This window comes from Trachypithecus francoisi, unplaced genomic scaffold (assembly GCF_009764315.1).
Source record: "Trachypithecus francoisi isolate TF-2019V2 unplaced genomic scaffold, Tfra_2.0 Lachesis_group1, whole genome shotgun sequence".
NCBI lineage: Eukaryota > Metazoa > Chordata > Mammalia > Primates > Cercopithecidae > Trachypithecus > Trachypithecus francoisi.
Window position 1 is genome coordinate 124,412,971 of NW_022681454.1, and position 15,836 is coordinate 124,428,806.

Below are 15,836 nucleotides of genomic sequence, written 5' to 3' on the forward strand. Positions count from 1 at the left end.
AACCAACACACATGTACATAGTTGGTGGGGATGCTATTTTTAACAAAAATCAGATGATAGTGTATATTTTGTTCTGCAGCTTGCGTTCTTTGCTGAGCAGTGTATCCTGAAACCTTTTATGCCTGCTCATATAGATCAATCGTATTTTTTTAACATATGTGTGATATTCTGTGGTATATATAGTTTTGCTGGCCATTCCTCCATTGTTGAATATCATGTTATCTCTGATTTTTCCATATTACAAATAATCCAACTGTTAACTTTTTATATAAAAATCATGATTCCACTGCTTGAGTATTCCTGTAGATTTCTAGAAGTAGAATTATTCAAAGGGTATGTATACTTAATTTTTTTTACATACCACTCAGTAGCTTGCAAATAGGTTGCATCAATTAGTGCTTTCAAAAATAGCATATGGTAATATTGGATACTGTAGATGATGTAGAGTAAAAGTTGTTTGTCCTAAAAAGATATGTTGTAAGAAATCCCTCATAGAGTAACAGATTTTATGTTCTTAATGTCTCTAATCAAGCATCTTAAAAGAATAAAAAATAAGGTTGTTCTCAGTGAAATAAACATATACATATTATATTTCATCCTAATACTCTGGTATATTGATTTCTAAAGATGACACTATGAAAAGTTTAGATACTAAAGAATATAATTTTCATTTTAACTATTATAGCTTAATTGGAATTTTTATCACAAAAAAATAAAAATATAAAATCCACTATGAATTTTTCCCCCAGTCTGAGGATTACTATGACATGAGGCGGCTGTATACAATTTTGGGGTCTTCTCTATTTTACAAGGTAAGTTGAAGCTGGAAGTCTAAATGTCCAGCGTTATATAAACAGACCTAAATTGTCAAAAATTTTACAAACATGAAAAATACATTTATCTCTTTTCCTTTAAATGTAGGTACCATAAGATTAAGATCTTTGTCACTTTAGAGACAGGGTCTCGCTCTGCCACCTAGGCTAGAGCGCAGGGTACAATCATAGCTCACTGCAACATCCAATTTCTGGGCTTAAGCAATTCCCAGGCTCAAGCAATCCTCCTGCCTTGGCCTCCCAAAGTGCTGGGATTACAGGCGTGAGCTACCATGCCTGACCAGATTAAGACCTTAAAACAAGATTTGCATCTACATATTTGTAAATATAATAAATATTTATGGTTTCATTGCATTCTAAAGCATTTATAAAGTATTTACAAATATGCACAGGAGAAACAATACTCAAAGGACCAAGTTTGTAAGAGAGAAGAACAATATTTTTCTGGATTTCCTTTTGAAAGAGTGTATTTTTTATCCTGTCTTGAAAAGTTGGCTGGGCACGGTGGCTGACACCTGTAATTCCACCACTTTGGGGGACCGAGGCAGGTGGATCACCAGAGGTCAGGAGTTCGAGATCAGCATGTCTAACGTGGTGAAACCTCATCTCTACTAAAAATCCAAAAAAAAATTACCTGGGATTGGTGGTGCGTGCCTATAATCCCAGCTACTCAGGAGGCTGAGGCAGGAGAATGGCATGAACCCGGGAAGCAGAAGCTGCAGTGAGCTGAGTTCATGCCACTGCACTCCAGCCTGGGTGACAGGGTGAGATTCTGTCTCAAAAAAAGAGAAAAGTAACCTACATCTTTTAAATAAGTCTTATATAACATTTAGTTCATGTTCATGTAAAGCAAATAAAGCATCAAATGAATTTAAGTACTTTTATTTTTAAAAAAGGATTTTTAAACACAATGTAAAACACATCTAACAAAGAAGCAATAGGGAAGGGTGCACAGTGAAAAGTCTCTGTCATGACCCCTGCTTCTTGACTTTCCATTATCAGAATTCAGTTCTTGTCTAATTTTGCCAAATACTGAAGCTATACTGTGCAGAGGTGATCTTGCTTTGTGCTTAAGTCTGCCTGTTGGTAGACCTTAAGTTATCATTTGAGCTCTACTTTGACCTCAAGAAAAAAAAAAAAAGAACAAGAAAACATCTACTATATCTTCATTTACACCATTTGAAACTAGAATATTCTAAACCAAGTGAAGAAGTGTTTATAAAACTCTTAGAAATATATTATGGGACTATTGCTTTATATCACTGGTAGACTTTTGCTCTTTGTGGTTAAATTCAAGGGTTATTTGATATGCAATCATTTACCCAAGGATGATCTTATTGATATTGCCGTATACTGTCGCCACTATTGCCTGCTGCCTTTAGCAGCAAAACAAAGAATTGGTCAGTTGATAATATGGAGAGAAGTGTTTCCTCAGTATCACCTCCGACCTTTGGCAGACTCAAGCGCTGAAGTCTTTCCGGAACCTGAAGGAAGATATTTTTTGCTAGTTGTTGGCTTGGTAAGTTTACCTCAGCTTCTTTCTTGGGATTTTTCTTCTTTTCTTTTCTTTTTTTCTTTTCAGCTGGGATTGAGGGATGCAGTGGTAGGTAGGTATCTATTGACTGTCTAAATAAATAAACAAACATGCTCATGTAAAATTATTAGTTTGTCTAATACCAGTATTCAAGGAAATGTTGCATGTCTTTTTTGCATCCATTTAATACTCATGGACAAATATTAATAAAATCTAAGAAAAGATTGTAGCAGGTTTCTAAAGTCTTTTGTTCCCCTTTCTATAGTGGTTTTTTCCATTGGCTTGTTTTGGAGATGGAGGGAGGCATAAAAAGAATATAGAATCAGAAACAGAATAAATGTACAATTGCAGATGAAAGGACTTCCAGTAACTGAGGCTCTTGACAGCTATCTTAGGGAATTCTGTGTCTCAAAAGAAGTGGTTTGAGGGTATATCAAGATAAGGCAGTGTAAGATTGTTTTCAGCTGGGATCAAGAAGCATTGATAATAACCAAAAAGGAAAGATGAGGGAAGAATTTTTAATAATCATCACATGATTATGCCATATGCCTCTATATCTTCGATATTTATAAATTTATACATGCACATTTTATGTAAATATTTTCATGGTAGCTAAACCTACATTTGTAATTTTTTTCCCTATAGAAACATTATATGCTATGTGTACTCTTAGAAGCTGGAGGTTGCGCATCCAAAGCTATTGGGAGTCCTGGACCAGACTGTATATATGTGGATCAGGTCAAAACAACTCTTCACCAGCTGAATGGAGTAGATTCTCGCATAGATGAATGGCTAGCATCTTCTCCAACCCCCTGTTTGTCTTGTGCTGATTGGTTCCTTACTGGATCACGTGAAAAAACAGATAGCTTGACCACTTCCCCTATTCTCAGTAGGCTACAAGGTACTTCCAAAGTAGCAACTTCTCCAACATGCAGAAGAACCCTTTTTGGTGACTATTCCTTAAAGACACGTAAGCCCAGTCCTTCCCGTAGCAGTGGAGGATCTGACAATGGTTGTGAAGGTGGAGAAGATGATGGCTTTAGCCCCCATACTACACCGGATGCAGTACGGAAGCAAAGAGAATCTCAGGGCTCTGATGGATTAGAAGAAAGGGGGACCTTGCTTAAGGTGTGTACTCATTCAAGTGTGTACATTCTGGGAGCTAAGTTGTCTCTCCAGTCCTTGTTTTATAATTGCAGGACAGTTTTTTTAGTGGCATACCATTCTTCATTTGACATGGTGGTTATTTCAGTCACTGCTGGCAAACCAATGATTTTGAACCAAAAAGAAAGAGAAATATTAGGCCATGCATGGCAGATTGCTAGAGGCCAGGAGTTCGAGACCAGCCTGGCCAACGTGGCAAAACCCAGCCTCTAATAAAATTACAAAAAAATTGCCAGGCATGGTGGTGCACACCTGTGATCCCAGATACATCGGGAGGCTGAGGCACAAGAATTGCTTAAACCCAGGAGGCAGAGGTTGCAATGAGCTGAGATTGTGCCACTGCATGATTTGTCACTCCAGCCTGGGTGACAGAGTGAGACTCTGTCTCAAAAAAAGAGAGAGAGAGAAATATCAAGTAATAAGACAAGAGTTCCTTGACATCCATATCTGTTTAACAGTACTTAGAAATAGGAAAGCTTTAATTTCAATTTCCGTGTTCATCTCTTTCCTATTTGCAATGACAGCAGAGAGCATCCAAACCGTGGGACCTGTTGGGGGCTGATCTGACTAAATAGCCAATGAAATGTTCAGCAAAGAGAATCAGAACCCTAAATGTGTGTATGTGTGTGTGTATGTGTCTGTGTATATGTGTATTATCCTATTTTTATAGATTTTAAAATCTGAGCCTTTGTAATACTTAAAGATTTTAAAGTTGACTCTAAAGAGGATGTTCATTTTTCAGATCATTTTTCCTGATTCTTTTCCATGAAAATACCATAAAATATCCAAATGATTATCAAAACATTCATCCTGGGAGGCTTTGTACTTATTCTAGTGATGCTGTCATCTTTCAAAACACTTTTGAAACTTGTCATTTGGATGGATGGAGGTGATACCAGATGAGGAGTCTGAGAAGGAGCACAAATAAAATATGAGATGCTAGTAGCATGGCATAAATAACCAGATGTAATCTCCTCATACCAAACAATAGAATACTTTTGGACCCCTAAGTGGGGTGTATTTGGAAGTACTCACATCAGTACCATACCTGTTATCCCAGTTGATAAAATTGGTAGGAAATAGTCTAAAAGGATATGGACAGACTAAAGAATTACCAAGCCATGAATAGCTCCTAAGAGAAACTGAGTTAACCTTTAAGATTCAGCCATTCAACAAATGTTGATTGAATATCTACTAAGTGCCAAGGGCCATACTACACAAAGGAGATACAGAGATAAGTAGACACAGCCCCTGACTTTGAGGAGTGCAGAGTCTAGGGAGGGAGACAAGTATGCGTACATACAAACTTGGTAATGGCTCTGGTAGGAGGTTTTCAGGGAACACCATCATGCCCTCCCAGGACATGACCCTGGGATCCCTGTCAGCCATGGATAAGCCAAGAGGTACAAGTTAGCATCAAAAATATTTAAAAGAAGCATTGCAAGTGGTAAGTAGTTCTCTTAGAAGGATGTTTAATTTTTAAATTGTTTCTGCTATATGATTCCAATCTTAGATATAAACCAATCTACTTAACTGTATTTTTCAGGTCACTAAAAAGAAGTCTACTCTTCCAAATCCATTTCATTTGGGAAACTTGAAAAAGGACCTTCCAGAAAAAGAATTAGAAATATATAATAAAGTGAAGTAAGAAACTTTCTTATTCTTGTTCACTTAAACTCTTTCAGGAAGTTTTACAGTGAGAAAGTACATTTCTATAACATGTATTTTACTCAACAAATGTAATTCTGATATATCTTACATATTAAAGGTAAGATCTGTGGTATTTCCTTAATATTTCATTACACATTTAGGAAAATTACCATATTAGTATTATAAGAGAGAAAAAACACACAAAGTAATATTTCCTTTTTTTTTTTTTGAGACGAAGTCTTGCTCTGTCGCCCAGGCTGGAGTGCAGTGGCACGATCTCGGCTCACTGCAAGCTCCACCTCCTGGGTTTCCGCCATTTCTCCTGCCTCAGTCTCCCGAGTAGCTGGGACTATAGGTGCCCGCCACCATGCCCGGCTAATTTTTTGTATCTTTAGTAGAGACAGAGTTTCACCGTGTTAGCCAGGATGGTCTCAATCTCCTGACCTTGTGATCTGCCTGCCTCAGCCTCCCAAAGTGCTGGGACTGCAGGCGTGAGCCACCATGCCTGGCCACAAAGTAATATTTCAAAATGTGAAAGTCCCCCTTTATCTCTCCACAGGTAACCTCCCTTTTGTATATTTAATATAATTTTTAAATTAGTGTTTACTATTTTTTGGAGTGTTCGGTGGATGCAGTGATGTGCTGTCCAGTTACACCTTAGCTCAGGGTATTCCTTCCCAACACTTGAGAATGGTGGCTGCTAATGCCTCACAGATCCCCTAGCCTTGTTACTCCCCTGGCTGTGTCCTACATGGAAACTTGTTGACTCAGCTAAAGTTACACTCCTCCCTGGGAGGAGCCCACTTCTAATGACTAATAAATAAGTGAGTACAAAGGCTTGGCCCCTTGCCTAAATTGAAGATAACTCTGAAAGGCCAGCCAAGCTTCACAGTACCCAGTAGTATCGGCTGAGACTTGTTGCCACTGCAGGGCAGTTCATCTTCTCCCTCTGCTCAGTTCTGCTGAGTCACTCCACCCCATAGCTGTTTTTCCCAAGAGTATTTCCTAATAAGTTTCCTCCCAGTATATCTCACTCTCAAGAGTTTGGGAACCAGGGAACTGGTCTCTTAACACTCTTTAGAAAGTTGGTATAATTTCAAACTTGCATCGAGTAGGGAATTCTGAGGTAAAAGAAACTGAGTGAGGAGAGAATGTTTAGCAACTTAAACTGTCTGTAATTATTATAATATGAAATGTTATATATTCACTTCTTATGCACTTATGTGGTGACACGCAGGTCCGCCTGCGCCTTGGCAGGTATTTATGACATCGTGTGGGATCAACTGGTATAATAAACTCAATTGCATACTTTTATTTGAACAACTAGACACATACTAATAGAATTCACACACACACACACACACATACACACAGTACAGAGCTACCACATTCTTAACTACTGAAACACTTTGCAATAAGTTCAAATGTATGTGTTACAAAGTTGTTAGGAAATTCTTTTTTTCTTAAGTCAAGACAAAAAGTAACTTGTCTGCATAAAATAATATATCAGAAATCCGATGCGTTAAAATTTAGTATTTAATGCCTCCAAATATAAATGTTTAATTTTTTGATAGTTAAACATGATTTTAAGACAAATAAATTGGAACCAAACCTTTTATGGAACCCAAAAGTACCAAACTCTAGTCTTCTGTTTAACAAAAACTATTGCTCGGAAATTTTATTAACTCCATATCAGAATTTTTAAAATATGTATGTTATATTGGCATTGTCTCTAGTAAAAGGAGACTCTTTTTCTCAAGTTCAATGTTGTAAACATAAATTCACATGTGGTGTAAATCATAGGCTCTCCTATTTTAAAAGGTGCCAAAGACGTGTGTTTATTCTCATTATTGACATGCAAAGGTGTTTTTATACAATGCAGTTCATTTTAAAAGCATGATATAGGCCGGGCGCAGTGGCTCAACCCTGTAATTCCAGCACTTCGGGAGGCCGAGACGGGCGGATCACAAGGTCAGGAGATCGAGACCATCCTGGCTAACACGGTGAAACCTCGTCTCTACTAAAAATACAAAAAAACTAGCCGGGCGAGGTGGCGGGAGCCTGTAGTCCCAGCTACACGGGAGGCTGAGGCAGGAGAATGGCGTAAATCTGGGAGGCGGAGCTTGCAGTGAGCTGAGATCCGGCCACTGCACTCCAGCCCGGGTGACAGAGCGAGACTCCACCTCAAAAACAAATAAATAAATAAAATAAAAGCATGATATAAAACAGGATGTAATATATTATTCTAACCTATATGCACCTATCTTTGTAAAATAAAATATATATAATATATTGAAAATAACATATACAAAACATCTCATTCAGTAACTAAGTCCTACCCATTCTGCATTCCAGTAGTTCTTGAATCCATTCACCCCCCTATTGACACTGCCCTAGTTTAGGCTCCCATTTTCTTTCACCTGGTTTTATTGCAACAGCTTCCCAACTCCTGGCCTACCCTAAACCCATTCTCTATTGCAGGAGTGACTTTTCTGAAGACTAAATCTGATTTTATCTGCTTTTTTGTATAAATCTTTTATCTTCCTACTGGGTAATTGCTTATTTGGTGATTTTTTAAACTTTTAGTTAATATATACTGAGTGAGTTTATGGTTTCAAGAGCTAAACCTGCTTATTGTATTGTGGTTTACTTTTTAGAGAACAATGTAAAAGATAACAAAAATGTTAATTCTGACCCCCCCCAAAAGAAACTTATTTTGTAAAGAATAATGTTGTAAGTTATTTTGTAAAGAATAATTTTTGTTCTGTACTTTTTTTAACCTGAAGATCTCCAGATTAAAATGTATGTTTTAAATTATTTTCCTTTTAAAATAATCATAATTCTTTTCATCTTATTTAAGTTTTTATTTCTGGAAAGGTGATCAGCTACTAGTTGTTAATGAGCCAGCTACCCTGTGGAAAAGTGAAAGAAGAATTTATAAATTATTTCCTTCCCTCCCTATCCCTGGTCTCAAAAGAGTTCCAAGGCCATAAATCAATGATAAGAAGTTTATCTGGATCATACTGCCTGATTAACTGTTTAACAATAATTTAATCTGCATGGATGAGCTAGGCAGTATCTAGGCTAAGAGCTGAAATATGCCTTTTTCTTGTCTCTATGCTATGGCTGGAAAAAAAAATCAACTGATGATGTTTTTTAGTATAGACAGCCTTTTACCATAGAAGGATTAAAATGGGGCAGCTTGAGTATTTGAGATGCAGGAGGGGAATTGCTGTAATCAGAAGTCAGCCCTGGAGAGGAAAAAGCACGGTTTTACAGAACAAGCTTCAGAGTTAGCTAAAATCTGCCATTTGGCTATGCGACCTCTCAAACACGGTAATCCAAGTCCTCTGACCATTGATTTTCTCATGGCTAAAATGAGGATAGTAATGGATGTTACCTTGCAATATCATTATGAGAATTAAGACTAAGGTATTTTAAAACACCTACCCTGGTATATAGAGGGCATTCACTATACGTTAACTATTATTATTATTTCATTGTTGCTATTACTATTGTTCTTTTGCTTATCTTACTACCGGTAGAAATTAACAGTATTTTTTTTTTTTTTTTTTTTTTTTTTTTGAGCCGGAGTCTCGCTCTGCCGCCCAGGCTGGAGTGCAGTGGCGGATCTCAGCTTACTGCAAGCTCCGCCTCCTGGGTTCACGCCATTCTCCTGCCTCAGCCTCCCACGTAGCTGGGACTACAGGCGCCCGCCACCTCGCCCGGCTAGTTTTTTGTATTTTTAGTAGAGATGGGGTTTCACCGTGTTAGCCAGGATGGTCTCGATCTCCTGACCTCGTGATCCGCCCGTCTCGGCCTCCCAAAGTGCTGGGATTACAGGCTTGAGCCACCGCGCCCGGCCGAAATTAACAGTATTTATAGGTTCTGCTGGCCTGTTTGAGACTAAACCAGGGAGGAAAGATGGGGAAGAAAGTAAAAAATGAGTAAGAGAACATAGGAAAGAAAGAAGATAGTAATAATGAGAAGTGCTAGAATACTACCACGAATTGTCATGGTATTATAGAATATTAATCAAATTTTTCAGGTTGTAATAATAATTTGATTTTTCTTCAGGAACATCAGTTTGACTATCATGGTAAAATACTTTAATGCTACTAACTTAAATGTATTTAGTTTGTTGGAAGGTATTTTTATATGTGGTCTACCCTAGAGTGATATCTTGTTTATGGCTTATAGCTATCTGGTTCAGACACAAGCTGAATTATTCAATACCAACCATGGAAAAAGAGGCAGTTAGCCAATTTGGGTTGTTTAGCAAAGGAGTGATTAAGTTACTTGCAAATGAATTGATATTTACTTATCCTTGCATAACATGTAGTATTTGCCTCCATTAAGGGAATGAATAACCCTAGCTTGTACTTCAGTTAAGGATGAAGAGGGAATTAAATGTTTAGCCCAGTTTCCCATCCCTAATTATACTACTAATATTATATTGTAGATAAAAGCTTGTAAGAAGTCTACTAAATTCAAAATGAACCAATATTTTAAAATTTACTAAAATTTCTTTTTTCTTCTCATTTTTCTTTTTAAGACTGACATCTGGTCCTGAGAACACACTTTTCCATTATGTTGCCTTAGAAACAGTGCAAGGAATCTTTATTACTCCTACCCTTGAAGAGGTGGCGCAGCTAAGTGGCTCTATCCACCCTCAGCTAATAAAGAATTTCCATCAGTGTTGTCTTTCCATTCGTGCAGTTTTCCAACAGACATTGGTTGAAGAGGTAGGGCACTGCTATAAATACAGTTTTCCGCCAGTTTAATTTCCAGATCTCTAAGCATTCTGTTCTCTAATATGCCCAGCATTGTTTTCATTTAATTAAGTTTTTTTAAATAGTCACTCAATCTAACTTGGGTGCCAAAACATTTATACTCACAGTACTTCAAGGTTTTATTTCATACTGAATTTGATGTCTTGGGTTACTATTTCAGGAAATGGTAGACCTGTGTTTTCTACAGCAAAGGATAATACAGTCATATGTAATGTAAATTAACCTTCCACATTTCATATCTGTGACTCAACCATTACTTGGGTAATAATATCTACCAATTGGTTCCTAAAATAACTTTGATAATTCTTTAAGTATTTAGCCAACAATATAAGGTATTTTGGAATATAATGGGTTAAGGCAGGGGTCCCCAGCCCCCAGGCCACATATCAGTAGCTGTCTGTGGCCTCTTAGGAATCAGGCTGCACAGCAGGAGGTGAGTGGCGGGCCAGGAAGTCTTGCGGCCTGAGCTCTGCCTCCTGTCAGATCAGCAGCGCGTAGGAGTGCAAACCCTATTATTGTGAACTGTGCATGTGAGGGATCTAGGCTGTACACTTATGAGAATCTAATGCCTGATGATCTGAGGTAGAACAGTTTCATCTTGAAACGATCCCTCCCCCAGAAATTGGTCTCCGATGCCAAAAAGATTGGGGACCGCTGGGTTAAGATATAGCTGTAGACACAAGACTAATGCAAATTTTTTGGCCTTTGGTTGGTTGATTGCTTGCTTGCTTTTCTATCCAGGATGAAGTTTCATTGACTGTTGTCATCTGTTGAATAAATAATAATGCTGTATACAATTACAATATCAGATCGTTTAAATGGCTGGAAAAGATAGGTGTTGATTTCTTGAAAAGGATAAAACATACAGAGGTTTACTTGTGACATTATACAGCCAAAAAACCTCTCTGAAAATGATTGTAATGTATATAGCAATACATGTGTTAAGGATGCCAAATTTGTGAAGAATTTGGGTTTAAAAGTGGAAGAACATTGGACAAGGAATAAGGAATCCTGGACTGAACCTCACCTCCTCCTGTTTCCTTAGCTATGAAGCTAGTGGGATAGATTTTATCTTCTCTCCAGGCTCATTCAGCAGTAAAATTCTATGTCTTATAGGATTTTTTCTTTGAGTCCTCAGAAATTGTTATTCTGTAGAAATACTGTGTTTGACCATATATTCCTATATGCTTTGGATTCTTATGCTCCTATTTTCCTTTTTAACATAATATAAATGTTATAAAAGAATATTTCATTTACTTATTTGATAATATTTAGTAATATAAATTAGTTTTCCCTATGTTATTTAAACATTGAGGTACCTACTCTGCACCAGACACTATTCTAGGAGCTTGGGATACAACAGTGGACAAAACAAAGTCCCTTCCTTCATGAAGCCTATTTTCTAATGGAGGAAAGAAAAGAATTAGAAAATAGTATGCTAAGAAGAACCAGTGTCAAGCAAAATAAAAGAACATGGTAAGGATGAGAGGTGGGAGTGACTATTTTGAAAGGTCTTTCTAATCATGTCAAGTGATACTTGAACAGAGACCTGAATGAAGTGAGGGAGCAAGCCATGTGGCTCTCTCGGGGCAAAGCTTCCAGCAAGGGGAACAGTAAATGCAAAGCGGCAGAGCATTACTGCCTGAGCTCCGCCTCCTGTAAGGTCAGCTGTGGCATTAGATTCTTATAGGAGTGCAAACCCTACTGTGAACTGTCTATGGAAGGGATCTAGATTGCCCAGTTCTTATGAGATTCTAATGCCTGATGATCTGAGGTGGAACAGTTTCATCCCGAAATCATCCCCTAGGGGCTGGAAGAGTGCTGGAGCAGACTGAAAAGAGAGTGGAGGAAGAGATCACAAAGGTAGCAGGGCCAGCTTATGCATGGCCAGATAGACTATGATAAGGACTTTGGGCTTTGTTCTGAAAGAGATCATACATTCTTGAACAGTTCTGCCCAAAGAAGGGACATGATCCATAATTTTTTTTTAAAGAATCAATCAGGCTACTGTGGGTAGAACAGGAAACAGAATAGCAAGGGTGGAGGCAGGGACCAGTTAGGAGGCTTTCAAAATTCTGAAAGCAAGAAATGATTACAGCTTCTGGATTCTGGATATATTTTGGAGGGCAAAGCAAAAAAATTTGTTGAAGGATTAGATAAAAGCTATGAAGGAAAGAAAAGGATCAAGAATCACTCCACTGTTTGGCCTGAAACTTATAAGAAGTCTTTATAGTCCAAATGAGTCATTGTTTTGCTAATGCTTGTAATCAGTATGAAATTTAGAGATTATGGGTCAAAGGAAGACAAAATGCTGCTTTAAATATATATTTTTCCAATTTATTACAGAATTATCTGTTCATTTAGAACATATTTATTAAGCACCTGCTATGAACCAGGCACTGCTGGTTTTAAAACACACAAAGAAGATTGTATATTGTCTGTACCCTGGGGAAAAAAGTTTATAATTTTCTATCTTCCACTGTGGAAGACAGGTCTATAAACTGTTAATATAATATAATGCACATACTAATAACATAGGGCTGTGAACAAAGTGTTCCCTAGAAAAGTCAAGGGACACTTTATCCATGAAGCCTCCTTTAGGATATGGTATTTAAATATTGAGGAAGAGTAGAAATTTTCCTGCAGATAAGAAGAATGTCATTGCAGGCACTTAAGTATTTGGATCAGCCAACTCAAATTAATCTGTGAAAACATTTTAAAGTAACACTAGTAATACCAGTTAATACTAACAATACTTATTAATTTACAGAAAAGGCAAGGACTAAATAGTGGAGACCGTTCAGATTCCGCAAAGTCGGTGTCTTCTCTTAACCCTGTTAAAGAACATGGTGTGTTGTTTGAATGTTCACCTGGAAACTGGACTGATCAGAAAAAAGCACCACCAGTTATGGCCTACTGGGTAGTAGGGTAAGTGGGAAAAAAAGTATTTGAAAGTAAAGTGTCAGAAAAGTGAAAGAAAAGTGATAAAGGAGATTAACATTTTAAAATGTAGACATGGAATTTTTAATCTAGCTATAATATTTTAATTTATTTTATTTGCTAAGTATCTCCTTTAAATCCCTCCCAAGTATTTTTCTATTAAAAATTACCTTACAAAATTAAATTTTAGTAATACACTGAAAGAATAATTCCACAGTTTTTCTCCTCTTCCCTTTTTCCCCTGCTTCGTTCATTTCTTCTCCCTCTCTCCTTTCTTTCCCTCTTTCCATCCTTCCCCTTTTCTTCCCTTCCCCTCTCTCTGCCCTGTGCCACAAGACCATGCCCAGTCAGGACCCTGCCCACCTTTGTTTCCATCTCCTGTTTTCCCTCCTCTTCCATCCGCTGTGCACCAGCTGCTTGAGTACCAATCAAATCTTGTTTCTGCTGTTCCTTCTGCATGGGATATTCTATCCCTTGACCTTTGCACTTCTGGATCCTTGATATTCAGACTAGTGCTAACAGGTAGGTCATCTTGTCAGAGAGGATCCATGATCGCTTTCCCTCACCAAAGTGGCTACTCAGTTATTCTCTATATCACTCTTTTATTGTTTATTTTCTTGTCCTTCTCCACTTCCCACCCTCATTACAATGTCAGCTTCATGAGGTCAGGAATTGTATCTGTCTTGTCCACCACTGGCACCTGCAACAGTACCTGGCACATAATATAGTCACTTGATAAATATGTGATGGTTGAGTAGGTAAGACTGTGCCTGGCAAAATGTGGAACTGGTGGTGGGGTTGGTGGGCGGTGGGCGGTATGGCAAACACAGAGACATAGTCATTGCCTCTAAGGGCCTTATATCTAGCAAAAGAATTATGCAATATGCTCAAATATCTATATATTTATATATCTATATTATATAGATATAGAGAGAAATCCTATATATGTGTGTGTTGTATATACATATATGTAAAATGAATTAGGTGATACAACCAAATGCTATAGGAATTCTGAGGAGGGGGCAAAATCTAATGAACAAAGACCCAAACAATGGAAATTATACAGCACAGCAGTGAGCAGACTGGTTTGCCAGGATGGTAGAGGAATGACATATACAAAGATTAAGTGAAAGATCAAGTTGGGAACCTAAGTTAGGACCACTGCGGAAGGTTCTTTGAGTTGGAGTAAAGGTTGGTGGAGGAAAGGGCACAGAATTAGTTGGGAGTGGGGGTAGTGGACATGTACCAGGTAGTATTAAGCTGTATGACAGATACTTTACAGACATTATCCAAAGCAGAAATTCCCATATGCTGGTCCTTGGGATTTAGAATCACCTGAATCACTTGTTAAAATCTGAGATGCCTGGGCCCCAGATCTACTAAATCAAAATCTATGATTGGGAATCTATTTTTAGTAAGCTCCCTTGTGATTATCATATGAACCCGGCTTGGGAACATCAGTGTAAGCTTAATTCCATGTAGTTGTACTACTGGAAGATTAAACTGGGAACAGCCAATGGAATGATGTGCACATGAGAGAGACTAGAAATGAGAAGACCAGTTAGGCACACATGTAGCTGTTCAGTGGAGTGTTAACTACGTTCATGACTATAGAAATAGAAAGAATCAAAAGGTATTGAATTATGATAATGCAGATTTATGCAGAACAGAAATTTAAGAAAATCAGACAGAATTATCTCCAGTTTAAATAGATCAATTTATATAAAACAGTATTGATTAGATTCAAATTTTAACTCTTTAAGAAAATCAAATAAAATTTCAATGTTAATTCCAATTCAGTTGTTTGCCAAAAAAAGCTACCATATATTTAATGTTTTAATAAAAATTAAACATTAGAAAGTAAAGAGCAATAAAATATTTAATAACTATTGTGCCTATGATGCTAGTGCTATTGCCTTTATTGTAATAACTAGATTTACTATTTAAAAACTTAGTGGTATCATAATACATATTGATAAAATAGGATTATTACACTCCAGAGCAATAAAAACTAATTGTCCTAAGGCATATATTATTTATTTAGAAATAAATCTAGCTGCTTTCTCCCTAGTATAGATTTAGATTCGTGGATTTTAAATTTACTACTGATACTTTCAGAAACAAAAATTAAATGAATTGGACAGTTAGAGTTTTTGTTGTTGTTGGTGGTGGTGTTTTAATTTCTGAAATGGGTGTGTTCTTTTCTTCTGCAGGAGACTTTTTCTTCATCCAAAACCTCAAGAACTTTATGTCTGTTTTCATGACTCAGTCACAGAAATTGCCATTGAAATAGCTTTTAAATTGTTCTTTGGGTTAACCTTGTAGCCGTGCTTTCTTGATGTGTAGAAATACGTGCATAGAGGATTAAACACTGTCAGAATTGCTGAACTCAATACACAAAGAGATAAAATTTAGCTTCTTTTTACTTCTTTATGCTTTGAACATAATATTGTTAGATATTGAGATGAAATGCTGTTGGATTTGATACATTAAATCTTAATGTAATATTGTAAGACTTTTGAGAATATACTTGATCAAAATATGAAAGAAGGGATTGTTAACTTATTGCTATTTTGATATATAATGTTAATTTATTGACTAGTTTGAAATAATGTGAAATGTTTTTTATATAAGATTAATATAGGAAATTACTCTTGAAAACTATCCAATTTGTTGTTTTTCTCAAAATTCATACTGATATCTGGTGAAACAATTTTGATTGGGAGGGAGGTGACCAGGTGCTGTAGCTAAGTAGTGCTATGACCATGAGCAAGTTTTTGTACCTCTCTAAGCTCAGAGTTTTCATTGTAAAATGAGATGATTGCATTGAGGTTTCAAAAGTCCCTCAAGTAAAATGTGCTTTTATTTTATTTTAGTTTTAGTTTTAGTTCTGGGGTACATGTGCGGGATGTTCAGGTTTGT

The 15,836-nt window shown here is 37.0% G+C and overlaps 1 protein-coding gene across 2 annotated transcripts in view; it reads left to right on the forward strand.

The window, feature by feature from the left end:
* The window catches only part of INTU (inturned planar cell polarity protein), a 116,101-nt gene that overhangs the window by 81,037 nt on the left and 19,228 nt on the right, over window positions 1-15,836 (forward strand). Inside the window, exons 10-16 of one of the 2 annotated variants that reach the window (XM_033215205.1) lie at window positions 750-812; window positions 2,131-2,352; window positions 3,013-3,495; window positions 5,078-5,175; window positions 9,737-9,926; window positions 12,745-12,902; window positions 15,128-15,575. In XM_033215205.1, coding sequence (XP_033071096.1) covers window positions 750-812; window positions 2,131-2,352; window positions 3,013-3,495; window positions 5,078-5,175; window positions 9,737-9,926; window positions 12,745-12,902; window positions 15,128-15,239 — 1,326 coding nt within the window. In that variant the 3' untranslated portion in view covers window positions 15,240-15,575. Of the gene's footprint in view, window positions 1-749; window positions 813-2,130; window positions 2,353-3,012; window positions 3,496-5,077; window positions 5,176-9,736; window positions 9,927-12,744; window positions 12,903-15,127; window positions 15,576-15,836 lie in introns of those variants that run through there. The other variant, XM_033215204.1, reaches the window with a different exon arrangement.